At 34.5% G+C, this 14,043-nt stretch overlaps 1 protein-coding gene across 1 annotated transcript; it reads left to right on the top strand.

Moving 5' to 3' along the window:
- The first annotated feature begins 8,835 nt into the window (after window positions 1-8,835).
- Window positions 8,836-11,654, top strand: LOC111795731 (cationic amino acid transporter 6, chloroplastic-like). Its single transcript, XM_023678295.1, has 6 exons — window positions 8,836-9,300; window positions 9,396-9,618; window positions 9,733-10,063; window positions 10,404-10,632; window positions 10,832-11,210; window positions 11,317-11,654. Exons 1-6 carry the CDS (start codon window positions 8,922-8,924, stop codon window positions 11,498-11,500), a joined length of 1,725 nt encoding a protein of 574 aa, XP_023534063.1. The 5' UTR covers window positions 8,836-8,921; the 3' UTR covers window positions 11,501-11,654.
- The last annotated feature ends 2,389 nt before the right edge of the window (window positions 11,655-14,043 follow it).

Below are 14,043 nucleotides of genomic sequence, written 5' to 3'. Positions count from 1 at the left end.
CAAACCTGCCACACTTCAACGGCGGAGATGTCGTTTTTGCCCGACACATAGATGAGGATAATGGCTAAGTAGTCGGGGTATCGACTATGCTCATGGACCTTAAATTTGACCGTGTTGTAATTAGGGTATCGACATGAAACCCTTCTGAATTCTACATCAACCACACCGTTAGAGAACAATTCTAAGGCTGTGTTTGGATGTGCTAAATTTGCATAAGCTCTTGGGCTCATGATAAAGTCAGTGTAATCCCCTTCACCATGGTCAGTCACCACTACATAGGCTCCATTCTCACTGCAATAAGTTGGATTGGTGCACCTAACCTGAATCATTAACATTAAACTACACGTTAATTAAATATTAGGGGAAGAACCAATACTAATAGTTAATTAGCAAGTGGGTTATTTAAAAAAGTGAGAATATGAGATCACACATGAGTTGAAAAGAGAAACGAAACATTCCTTTTAAAATTGTAAAGCTAACAGCGATACGTAACTGGTCAAAATGGGCAATATTTGCTAGCGGTGGATTTGGGCGGTTATAAATGATGTCAAAGCCAGACACTAGACTATGTGCCAACGAGGACACTGGCCCTGAAAAGAGGTAGATTGTGAGGTCTCACATCGGTTGGAGAGGAGGAACCAAATGTCAAGTGAGGACATTGGCTCTGATGGAGTGAATTTTAAGATCCCACTTGGGTTGGAGAGGAGAACGAAGCATTTTTTTTAAAAGGGTGTAGAAATCTCTCACTAACAGATGTGTTTTAACAACTTTCGGGGGAAGCCCGCAAAAGGAAAGCCCCAAAAAAATAATATATACTAGCGGTGGGTTTGGACCGTGTAATCATTACTTAAAAGTGAATATACCTGGTAGCATGCACCACAGCCAGAGCCAATCCAAAGTGCATTATCCATAAGCATAAATTTCCGAGTCAAGCTCATAGTCCACTTATCCGTTACGAGTAGTATTTGAATCGTACGAGATAAAATTCTTATATCCTATGCTCAAAGGGAATTACTTAGTTCTTCTATCTTAATAGACGGTATGATTAGTTCAAAAAAACGTTTTGAAATTCGAGCGATTACCGACATTTTTAAATGAAAATAAGAAATGGGTTTACTTAATTGATCTAAATGAAGTGGATATGCACTTTCAAATTGGCAGCCTAGTGGCGGCTAAGTTATTTTCATTGATATCAAATGGATATTGGACCAATCTCTTCTTCTATCTCTCTCAACCAAGCTTAGCAAACATAGGCTGATGCACAATCCCACCATTGGCCAATAAAACATAAAGCACAAAAAGTTGGACTTGGGTTTGAAAAGAGTTGGGGGAGATTCAATTTACTTTCTTTGTGGATATATATATATATGAACATCTTTATAACACTCGATTTAGGTAGGAATTTAAACTTATAATACGAAAATATCGGTATCTAATCATATACTTTACTTAAATTTTGAAAATATTAATGCAGTCGGGTTAATTTTATTTTAGTTCAACGACATACGAGTAGAGAGATTCCAGCCTTTGAACTTCTTCGAGAATATATGTTTTATCGGTTTAAACTATGTTCTAGTTGATGTAGGTTACTATAAACTAATTTCAATATCAATTCCTATAATAACTATGTGTTCATTTATCTCAATGATATTTTTGTGATATACTCGAACATCTCGAGTAGATGTCCAACTAAACAACTTTTTTGTTTTCATTATTTTCATGGTCGTGTCTCGTATACATCAACACTTGTACTATTTTATGCGCTAGGGTAGGGTTAACAAAATAAAATAGTGTGATGATGCAATGATTATATATTTTCAAAAGACTAATTTAAGGTCATTGGTAAGTAGCCAAATGGATTAGCATGCACCCACCAAAGAGCCATCGCTATGTGTTGGGTTGTAATGCACTAACCCATAATTCAAATAATCTAATTAAAGAATGTGTTCAAGTTTTCTCTTATTCTAATAAATTGATACCAATTTAAACATAGTTCAGTTGAATTGATAAGACATCAATTACCATATATTATTAATTAGAGATTTATAATAGAATTGTATCAAATATTAAGGGGAGAGAATATAAATAGTTAATAATGTTCATTAGAGATCTTTTGTTCTTCGTCAAGATTTCATCATCATGAGACCTTGTGGCTGCCTGCTACACAATTTGGAAGAAACAAAAACAAAACTAAAAACTATGTGCTTGTTGGAAATCTTAGACGTTGACCTGTTTTTATTCCACAAGAAAGGAAGTCAAATCAAAAATTTAAAATAAACTAATTTAATACATATATAATTGAAATTTTACTTCCATTAATTAAAATTTATGTTCATTTTAAACTTTGAATTTTGTGTTTAATATGGTCGTGTTTAATATGGTTGTGAATGATAAAAAAAAAATATTGAATAGACAGGAGACACAAAGTTTAGACATTTGTTAGATTTAGTTTAATTGGTTATGTTGTAAATTTTTCGACTCAAATAACCGAATCTGTGATGTCCCATGTTTGGTTGGGGAGGAGAACCAAACACATTTACCATTTATAAGAGTATTGAAACATTCTCCTAGCAGATGTGTTTTAAAGCCTTGAGGTGAAGTCCGAAATAGAAAGCCCAAGAAAGACAATATCTGCTAGCGATGGATCTAGGCCGTTAGAGAATCAACCCAATTTTAAAATTTTTGGGTTGGGTTGGTTCGAGTTATTCGAATCCTTTATTCAAATTTTTGCTTTTTATAAAGTAAAATACTTATTTACTTATTTTCAACACTTGTAAATATTTGGGTATATCCTTATATACACTTGTAAATATTTGGGTTTATATTTGGGTATATCCTTCTTCTACACTTGTAAAGAAGAAGGCCCATGTTGTTGGTGGGAGCTACAATAATGTGGTATCAAACTTAAGAAAAGCTTAAACAATTGCATACCCACCCACCAACCAACAAACAATGACTAGTATATTGGATAAGAAACCTCTAGACTTTCAACAATCATTACAAGGGATCGTGTGAGATCCCGCATCAGTCGGAGAAACAAACGAAACATTTCTTATAAGGGTGTAAAAATCGTTTTCCAGTAGATGTGCTTTAAAACCGTGAGACTGAGTAACGAGCCAAAACGAACAATATCTACTAGCGATGGGTTTGGACGGTTACAAATGGTATCATGCTAGTAAGGACAGTGAGCCTCAAGTGAGTGGATTATGAGATCTCACATCGGTTAGAGAAGGGAACGGAATTTATAGAGAATTCATTTTCCGAATTGGGCCCTAGAAGAGGAACTTTGTTGGGCCAGTTTACTTTAAACATTATGGGCCGTTAAACTAGATTTGGGCCCAATACAATTACTCTAAATATATATATTAATGTCTTGATTAAGAATTATTTATAGCTAATTTTGAGAGAACTAATTCCCCTCCAAATTAATTAAAGTTTGAATGGTGGATATATATATATATATATATATAAATAAATTATATAAAGATTTGGTTCTTATTATAGGCCCCAAGTGGTAATGGAATATTTATTAATTTGGACCACTCCATACAATTAATCTCCCAATAATTTGAAGCCCACAACAAAATTTAATTAAGAATCTCATACCCACCAACCCTTTTCATATCCATTTGGTCACAATTCAAAATTTATTACAATTCAATTTAAAAACACCAACACATTATCTTCTTAATAAATAATCGCCCTTCGGGACAATTCATGAACCTTTTTTTATAAGGGTGTGAAAACATCTCCATAACGTACGTGTTTTAAATTTGTGAGAATAAGGGTTCCTAACAGACGCGTTTTAAACTCGTGAGGATAAAGTTGTAAGGATAAGGGTCTGGAAACCTCTGACTACTCGTAGGATTTACTGTATTAACGGTGGTAAATAAAAAATAATTTAAAAAAAAGGGGTGGGAATATGGATATTAAGAATGCGAGACCGACCCATTTTGTTCCACTAATATTTTGGTGTTGTTTAATTTATTTACTTTTTGAATTGTTCCACTCATTTTCCTTTTGTATTGAAGACCCCTCTTCCCATTTTGAAATAAGTATTTTCCCAAATGGGAATTATTTAATAATAAACATTATCTTTTGCTTTACTCGGTAAAGTTAATAATCTTTTCATTTAATTAAGGATTGCTTTGATTAAAGCTATTATTAGTGGCATAAACACCCTTAATACAAAATAAGCTTCATCCTCTTACTCATCATATTCTCTCCCTGAGTCCACAACAGTGTGTCAACGAGAACGTTGGGCCTCCAAAAGAGGTAGATTGTGAGATCCCACATTGGTTAGAAAGGGGAACAGAGCATTCGTTATAAGGGTGTGGAAACCTCTTCCTAGTAGACTCATTTTAAAATCGTGAGACAAACTCCAATACGTAACCGACCATATTAGAAATTTTTATGAACTCCCTCCACTAAAATACAATATTAATTAGGAAAATGGCACTATCCCACTTGAATTAAAACCAATATTTGAGGGAAAAAGAGGAAAAGAACCAACAAAATAAGCTGATTTCATCTGTTGAATTTATATACACATGTGCCTTTGCTTTTGTCGTTTCCATTAATGAAAGGCCGACCTCGACCTCGACCTCCCATCTTTATTATATGATTAATTAAGAGGTCAAAGATTCGAATTCTCTCATGACTCAATTAGTAGAGTATTTGTGTCTACAGACTTTTTAAACCAAACCAATTGTTCTAAGACTCATTAAGTTAAATAATGAACTCAGCCCAATCTAACCCTAATTTTTTCGGGTTAACTTTACGATGTATTTATATATTGGGAATTGGGTTATGATGTTAGCATTTTAGTCATTTAAAAAGGGTAAAAAGTTGGGACATGATGATTGTCCAAAAGAAAAGGCTTTTATGTTTGGTTATGGGAAGGAAGATGAGGGTAAATGCATAAACCCTAGCTCCTACCAAAAGCTTAGGGGATCCTTTGCTGAATTTGGAGAGAGTGGAGAAATGAGTGTATGGTTGATTTGGGTAATGCCCTAACTTTTTCCAAGATTTGCTTAATCTTTTATGTTAATTAAACACATTAATAACCATTACTCTCCTATTAACCTTATATTCCATTGTTTGTGCCTAAACAAACCCTAAACCAATAGAATATGTATGTGGAGATTGTCCATTCTTCTTATTATTAATTCATTAAACCAAATGCTAATCATCATCATGAACCTGATACCTTTCCCTCTCCCCCTTCTGAGATTCCATATCGATTGGAAGGAGGAACGAAGCATTCATTATAAGGGTGTGGAAATCTCTCTTTAATAGATGCGTTAACCGATCAACATAGATAATATCTATTAGTGGTAAACTTGGGCTGTTACAAAAATCGATGCTTTGCCCACTAACAGCCTCAAAAAAATAAGAAGCCCGGTTGAGATAGAATTACAAAATTTGTTTTTGTTACACGTGTTCAAAAAATTTAATGACCTGAAAAGCTAGATCAATTCAATTCAATTCAATTCGTCCGATTTGAGTTGAGTTGTGAATTGAATTTGGTTCACATGGTTCATAAGTTGTTCTAAAACTAAATTGAGTTGAATTAAACGAACTCAAATTTATTGTTAATTTGAAAAAAATCGAAAGATTTTCAGCCATTTTCTATCCATACAAATTTGGCAATCATAAAGTTGGTAGACTAAAAACGGTCTAAGAAACGGTATAATGATTATAGTTGATCGATTAAATTTCTAAAGATCTATCATGTGAATAGGACAAGTAAATGAATGGGACCATGATTATCCACCATACTTGTTATGTATTTTTCTCTTTTGATATCTAAAAAGTAGCTTTTTAATTTAGAATATTAAATTTCGTATTTTATTTCGTTAGTTCTCGTCACATTTGGCGAGGAGTCGAGCCTCACCCTTAAGCTTCTCATGATCACGATAGATATGAGCAATCGTCGTCATACTTATCAAGATAAAACATGATATTCATATTCATACATTCGATACCATAACTGTCTTTCTATATGTACTAACATCACATTGTCTAACACATAATAGCCCTTCAGTCTTTCGTATAGAGAGCTATCATTGTATTTGAATACGTTGTTCAAACTTACAAATTTGAGCTTTTCGAGTGATGGGTAATCTAATTTGGGACCATTTGAATCGTGGGTCACATCCAAAACACCTCAATCTCGCATCGTTACTCAACACGTATAGGCGAAAAAAGAAAGTGTTGGAACATATATGAAAGAAAGGAAAATGGGGATGGAACATATATACGAGAATATTGGAGAAATTACGGAAGCATATTATATTCTCTGCAAAACGAAAAAAAAAAACACAAAATCTTGGTTTTTTTTTAATGTCTTTTTCCTTTGAACCACTCCATTGTTTCTTTTTAGGTTAAACCCTAAAAAAAAGCTGTCTTGTTCTTTTTCCTTTTCAATGTATAAGTACGAGCCTCGCCTGGCCTCTCCCTCACCTTCACCTTCCCCTTCACATGGCACATATTGTCATGATCATGGCTTTGAAAGCGAGGGAATTATAGCATAGCATCTACACACACACACATATATAAATAAAATTCCCACTCAATATCACTCCCTCCCCCACATTATTCTTCAGTGCTTTAATTCTTCCACACACTCATCACTTTCAATTTTAATGTTCGGTTCATAGTTTTTATAAACTTCTCCTCGTCCTGTCACCGTCATGTCCAATATTTAGATTAGGAATCGGAATTTAGATTCTACATTTGATGACTCAGACTGTACTTAAAAGGTCGACCAACCATCATATTCTTACGATCACTCTCGTTCATATGTGATCTCGATTCATTTATATACTCATCATTTACTCAAACGTCATAATCGATGATTATATGGGGGAAAGATCGAATCATCAACTTTTTAATTAACCCTTAATTACTCGAAGGTAAATACAAGTTTTGGTTGCATATTAACTTATAATATCATGTATTATAACCTTAGAGGCAATGATATGATTCTTTTAGAGTGGATGAGAATGAATCTAATACTCTCTCTATATATATAGATATATATATATATATATATATATATATTAGTGAAGTTAGTCAGCTTTCTTTTATAATAAGTTAGAAGCATGGTGGACAATTCCCTTTCATGTTCTTTTTCTAGAGATTAGGGTTTCAATGACCACTTTTAGGGTTTATTTTTATTTTCTTAATGAATCTATCTTTCTTGGGTTGATTGCTACATAAACTTGTGGGTAGAAATGAATTTAAATGTTGTTTATCATAAGATATCAATTGGGCTGTTTTTTGTTCCTTAAATTAACAATATATAAAAGGTTCTCTTAGAACAACTTTAAGGAAAGATAAAGTTTAAAAGTCCGAATAACAGCAACAACTCCTCAATTCATAAACAAACGAACATTCATAAAAAAGATAAATAAACAAAGATCGGAGACACCCATGAGCTTAGCTCAACTCGCGTAATCTAAGTATACTCGATTAAGAGTTTCGAAATTTGTTCGCTTTGGGTCGTTACGTATCTATGTCAGCCTCACGGTTCTAAAATGCATCTATTAGAGAGAAGTTTCCACACCGTTATAAGAAATGATTCGTTTCTTCTCCAACCGACGTGGGATCTCACATAATATACAAATAAATTTTAATTGAAGTATATGGTAGTCATCATAGGTTAGATCTCAAATCCACTACCCAAAGCATATTCTCACAAACACATTTACATATCATTAGAATATGTTGTGTTTCACTTACAAATTAATTTTTTTTAAAAAAGTCGGGAATAGTTTGAAAATTACGAATGAAAAAAAAAAAAAAAAAAAAAAAAAAAAAAAAAAAAAAAAAAAAAAAAAAAAAAAANTGACCTCTCAAAATATAAAATGAGGAGAAAATAAAGTAAACCAAGAAGCAATGAAGAGTGATGAGATTCGAGATGCTTTTAGGAGTAATTTTAACCAATAAATTGCATCTGACACACGATTTGATTCTTAGATACACTTTTCTTTTCTTATTGCCATTAAAAATTATGAACACAACAGACGAAATTCACTGTGAAGGTTCCATTCTGATGGCTCCTAAAACCCATCAACTTTTCTGAGGTAAAAAATTAAATAAACAACACAGCCAAACACGACATGTTTTGTTTCACACCAATTTTATGTTGTTTTTATTTGGCTGTTCTGTTTGGATATTGTCGATTTTGGAGAGAGAAGCAAAACATTCTTTGTATGACAGTGGAAACTTCTCCCTAGTACATGTGTCTTAAAATTGTGAGGCTGACAACGATATGTAATGGGCCAAAGCAGACAATATCTGGTAGTAGTGGGATTTGACTATTACAAATAGTATCAGAGCTAGACGTTGGGCTCTCAAGGGAGATGGATTGTTACATCTCACATCGGTTGGAGAGAAGAATGAAACATTTCTTATAAGGGTGTGGAAATAGACAATGGGTCTTGTGCCAACGAGAACGCTGGATGTCACAACCATACTATCGGCCTCTTGAGGGTCGCTGCTTTACTTGTCTCGACGTGAAGGCCACAACTTACTCTCTTCATAGTATGGTTGTGACAGTGGACATCCTCCCGTGCACTCAAGGAGGATGGATTGTGAGATCTTACATTGGTTAAAGAGGGGAATGAAGTATTCCTCGTAAGAGTATGGAAACCTCTCGTTTTGAGACGGATGGCGATACCGAGATCCAAAAATTACATTTAAAAGAGAGAGAGAAAAAAAAGTAGAGAGAATATATAACTTTCCATAATATTACATAAATATTGTAGAGGTCCAAGATCCTCTCTCCAAACACTTATTTAAAAACCCCTCTTTACCTCCATTTCTCTCCATACTCCACAACAACAAGAAAAAGACCAACCCCTTTAATTTATTCCCTTCACACTCTAACCCTTCCTTCTCAGCCTCCCACCTCCATGGCCGCCGCCGTGAACTCCGCCTTCCTCCGCCACTACATCCACTCCCTATCTCAAACCCCTCACCGCCTCAAAAAGAGAATGCTAGCAACATGGACTCCCGATCAAGAACTCAACCAAGTCAGGCAAAGATCAGGAGCTGACATGAAGAGAAAGCTCAAGTGGTTCGATTTAATCGCTCTCGGCGTCGGGGGAATGCTCGGCGTAGGTGTCTTTGTCACCACCGGCCCCGTCGCCCTCCATGTCACCGGCCCCGCCGTCTTCTTATCCTATATCATCGCCGGAATATCCGCTCTCCTTTCCTCCCTTTGTTACACCGAATTCTCCGTCCATATCTCCGCCGCAGGCGGCGCCTTCAGTTACTTGAGACTCACTTTCGGTACGATAAAAACTCGCTAATAATATGAATAAACGATTAAATTTATCGTAATCTATTATTCGAGTTGATTTGAATTTTTTATTTTAATTTTTCAGGAGAATTTGTGGGTTATTTTGCTGGAGCCAACATAATAATGGAATATGTGCTGTCAAACGCAGCCGTGGCAAGAAGCTTTACAGAATATCTTTGTGTTGCATTTGGTGAAAAAGAAGCAAATGCATGGAGAGTTGAAGTTCATGGCTTATTAAAGGGTTATAATATGTTGGATTTTCCTGCCGTGGCTCTCATTCTTCTCATCACTCTTTGTCTTTGCCACAGGTCTTTTTTCTTGATCGTTCGATCGTCAAATAATTAATAACTTTTGTTTTCGAACGAACGAGAGAGAAACTATAAAATTATTTTAATTTTGACGTGTTTTTGTGTGTTTTGCAGCACGAAGGAGAGCTCGACGTTAAACCTAATAATGACGGTGTTCCATGTGATATTCTTCGGGTTTATAATCGGGTGTGGGATGTACAAAGGAAGTGCAAATAATTTAGTAAAGCCTGGTGGGTTAGCTCCTTTTGGAGCTAAAGGTGTTTTGGATGGTGCAGCCATTGTTTACTTCAGCTACATAGGCTATGATTCAGCTTCAACGCTTGCTGAAGAAATCCAAAACCCTACAAAAAGTCTTCCAATTGGCATAGTGGGTTCTGTTATCATTACTTCAGCTCTCTATTGTCTCATGGCTTTGTCTCTCTCCCTAATGGTCCCATACGATCAGGTGACTGACACTACTACTTCTCTCGTGACTTTGTTTTTTAAATTATTTTTTCTCGATCGATCGATGGAAAAAAAAACATGTTATGTTGTTTAAGGTTTTGTGTTCGTAAAACGAAAACGGTGGTTTTTTTAGAATTGGGATTGGATGATTTCTCTATATTAAATTTATTGATTGGTCTACATGTTGGGTCTAAAAAATGGTTCATCAAATGGGAAGCAATCATTATATGTATAAAGAATTCTAAGTGTTAATGGGTTATGACTAAGAAATAGTTTCCTTTGGCCAATTGGGTCATTGCTAATAATTATTAATACCTATTATACAAAAAAATTGTGAACAGATATCAGAGAAAGCAGCATTTTCAATAGCCTTTCAAAGGATTGGTTGGAAGTGGGCTAGCAATTTAATAGGTGGTGGAGCAAGCCTAGGCATTGTGGCTTCTCTTCTTGTTGCTATGTTGGGTCAAGCAAGATACCTTTGTGCTATTGGGAGGGCGAGGTTGGTCCCTTTTTGGCTAGCCAAGGTCCATCCTTCAACTGGCACACCATTGAATGCCACACTCTTCTTAGGTAACCCCGGTCTCTAATTCTCGAACGAATCATTGGTTTATAAGGGTGTAGAAACTTCTCCCTAACAGACGCGTTTTAAAAACTTTGAAGGAAAGTCTGAAAGAGAAAGCCCAAAGAAAACAGTATCTGGTTACAATGGGCCTGAGCCGTTACACTATTAGTACCCATTTGTTCTTATGCAAATTTTTTTTTTTTTCAGGGCTTTGTACGGCATCGATTGCACTTTTTACTGAGCTTTACATAGTGATTGAAATGATCTCGATTGGGACACTCATGGTGTTCTACCTAGTAGCAAATGCAACTATCTATCGTAGATACGTTATGGTAAGCAAACATCCTCCATCTCGTGTTCTCTTGTTCCTCGTCTTCCTTTCGTGTTCGGCCATCGGTTTCTCCCTATCATGGAAGCTCAACCAACAATGGTGGGGTCTTTCGTTCTTTAGTGCATCGACCATCTTCATCATCGCCCTATTTCACTACAAAGTGCCGAGCCACCACTCGTCCGAGGAGTGGTCGGTACCGCTCATGCCATGGCCAGCTGCTATATCCATATTCCTTAATGTGTTTCTAATGACCACATTGAAGATGTTGTCATTTCAAAGATTTGGAATTTGGTCTTGTTTGATAACTTTNGCCATGGCCAGCTGCTATATCCATATTCCTTAATGTGTTTCTGATGACCACATTGAAGATGTTGTCATTTCAAAGATTTGGAATTTGGTCTTGTTTGATAACTCTGTTCTATGTGATGTATGGTGTTCATTCAACCTACAAAGCTGAGGAGATGGAGATGAATAATAGGGTTGGTGAAGTGACCAATGTGAATTCAACTCTCCAACCAAACAAGCTGGACATACAAGTTCTATGATCAAAGTTGACTTTCTAACACTACTTTTTTGCTCAAATTCTTTCCCCTTTTTTTCCTTTTTAGCACTCTATGAAGTCTAGGGATATGTAAGGTTCTTTTTTGTGTAAAATACTATAGATTTTGAAGCTTATTTGTTCCAAAAGAAAATAACAATCGACCCATTTAACTGTACTCTGTTANGTAAGGTTCTTTTTTGTGTAAAATACTATAGATTTTGAAGCTCGACCCATTTAACTGCCCTCTGTCANAAATAACAATCGACCCATTTAACTGTACTCTGTCAGAAATCACGATCCTCCACAATGGTACAATACGGTTCACTTTGAGCATAGGCTCTCGTGGCTTTACTCTCATATCAATGAAGATGTATTCTTTACTTATAAACTCATGATCAACCTCTTAATTAACCCGATTANCAATGGTACAATACGGTTCACTTTGAGCATAGGCTCTCGTGGCTTTACTCTCATATCAATGAAGATTTATTCCTTACTTATAAACTCATGATCAACCTCTTAATTAACCCGACGTGAGACTCTTCTACTGAATTATGATCATCATGATCATCGTATCATGGTTTCTTGAATTTGAGAAAGTGGGTCTCTCAAAAAAGACATTTTTATTCCACTTTCTTACAAAATCAGCCCTACTTCATAGGTTCTAAGAAAGGAATTGAGTTGTTTGATAATGATGGAGGACATTTCATGTGGAGATCTATATGGGTAATAACCAATAACCCTCTTTTTCCCACTCATAAAGGGAAACATTAACAAAGAGAAAAAGGGAAAGGGAAAGAAGAGGCTGTTCTACACATTCTTGTGTTGGCTGAACATTCTCTTTTGACTTGTAATCTGTCATCACAGCAACAACAAAAGCGTATGTCGTGAAAGAAGTGATCTTTTTGAGAAGTGGGTGAAGAAGATTGAAGCAATTTGGGACATATCCAAACAGTTTAATGAACTTTGGCACACAGTTTAATGAGCTATGTCTTGTCTTTTCCCAACTTGGGTTTGTGTTTTGTCTTGTTGGAAAAACAACACTTGCTTCTTCCCCTTGTTCTTATCGTCTTAATCTCAATCTAAGTAACTTGCATCCTAATATTCTCGATAAGATATTGAATCTTATTATAATCGTTTTAAGTATATCCATGTTGATTTTGCATTGGAAAATGATTCGATTTTTTTTTTCATTCATAAATTCTAGTCGTTTGATTCATATGATGTTGTATTGTGTATGATTTGATGTCGGAGGTGGGACGAAATGTGCATTATCTTTAAATATATTCTTATTGAAATGATGATAGGTGGATGGTTATCATTCGGTGGGATTTGATACAAATTTGTATTCTTGTCTTAATCTACTTTTGTAATTATCCCCACTTGAATCATTTTAAACTTTGATTGATATATACGATAAAAATATCAAAATTTTAAACTTTACCAAATTAAGAAGAGTACTAAATAGTTTTTATTAGTGAAAAAAAAAAAAAGTTGAATTGTGAAAGAATTGGCTTCAAATCGAGCTACCTATCTCGTCTATAATGGTATCATGTCTTGTCTATCAATATACTAATATGTTAAATAATTGATTTGATAATTAGCCTTTTGGTGGGATTTGATGCAAATTCACAAGCCTAAAGAAAAAAAAAAGACGGGAATTTGACTAATAAAGATACTATCTTATGATTTAACAAGATAATGTCTCTTTTCTTCAATATTTTCATAATGCGTCGATTAAGGAAAGATTTCCACACCCTTATAATGAATGTTTCATTCATTTCTTCAACTGATGTGGGATCTCACAACCGTTGGAGAGGAGAACGAAACATTCGTTATGAGTGTGTGGAAACATCTTCTTAGTAAACGCGTTTTAAAAATTTTGAGGAAAAATTTAAAAAGAATAATATGAATTTAGACGATTATATAAATAATATTGTGTGACGTGTTTGATAGAAGAGTCAATACGAAATGGAATGTGTAGATAATGGAGGGGAAAGGAAGGGATTAAGGTCCAAAGAATGAGAGGCAGAAGCCATTAAAGAAGCTTAAAACCCATCATTTTGCCGTTTAATTAATTTAAACATTTATTGGATCATTTGGATCCAATCATTCATATTTAGACTTTTCAAAAAAAGAAAAAGAAAAAGAAAAAAATTAATAATAAACAGAAGTGTGTGAAAATGGTGTTCAATCTGTCTCCATCTTTTAAAATTCTCAATTTTATTTTTAATGTATTAAAAACTTCCCTAAAATATATTTTATTCACGCTCCATTACCAAAGTTTAATCATCCATTAGTAAACTTAATAAAACTATAATTTAATGACCAACACATTTTAACCATTTTTTTCAAAATAATAAAATAATTGAGAATTGAGAATTTTTAAAAATTAAGCGCTGAAATTGAAAGGAAAAAAACGAGATTAAATGGCACTATACTGAGCCAATTTAAAAATCAATTAAGAATTTAATAAATAATAATAAAAAAAAAAAAAAAAAAAAAAACTTTATTTTTCGGAAGTGAAACGATGGATTCGGAAAAGAA

This window comes from Cucurbita pepo, chromosome LG05, assembly GCF_002806865.2.
Source record: "Cucurbita pepo subsp. pepo cultivar mu-cu-16 chromosome LG05, ASM280686v2, whole genome shotgun sequence".
NCBI lineage: Eukaryota > Viridiplantae > Streptophyta > Magnoliopsida > Cucurbitales > Cucurbitaceae > Cucurbita > Cucurbita pepo.
This window is presented reverse-complemented; position numbering and strand designations above follow the sequence as displayed.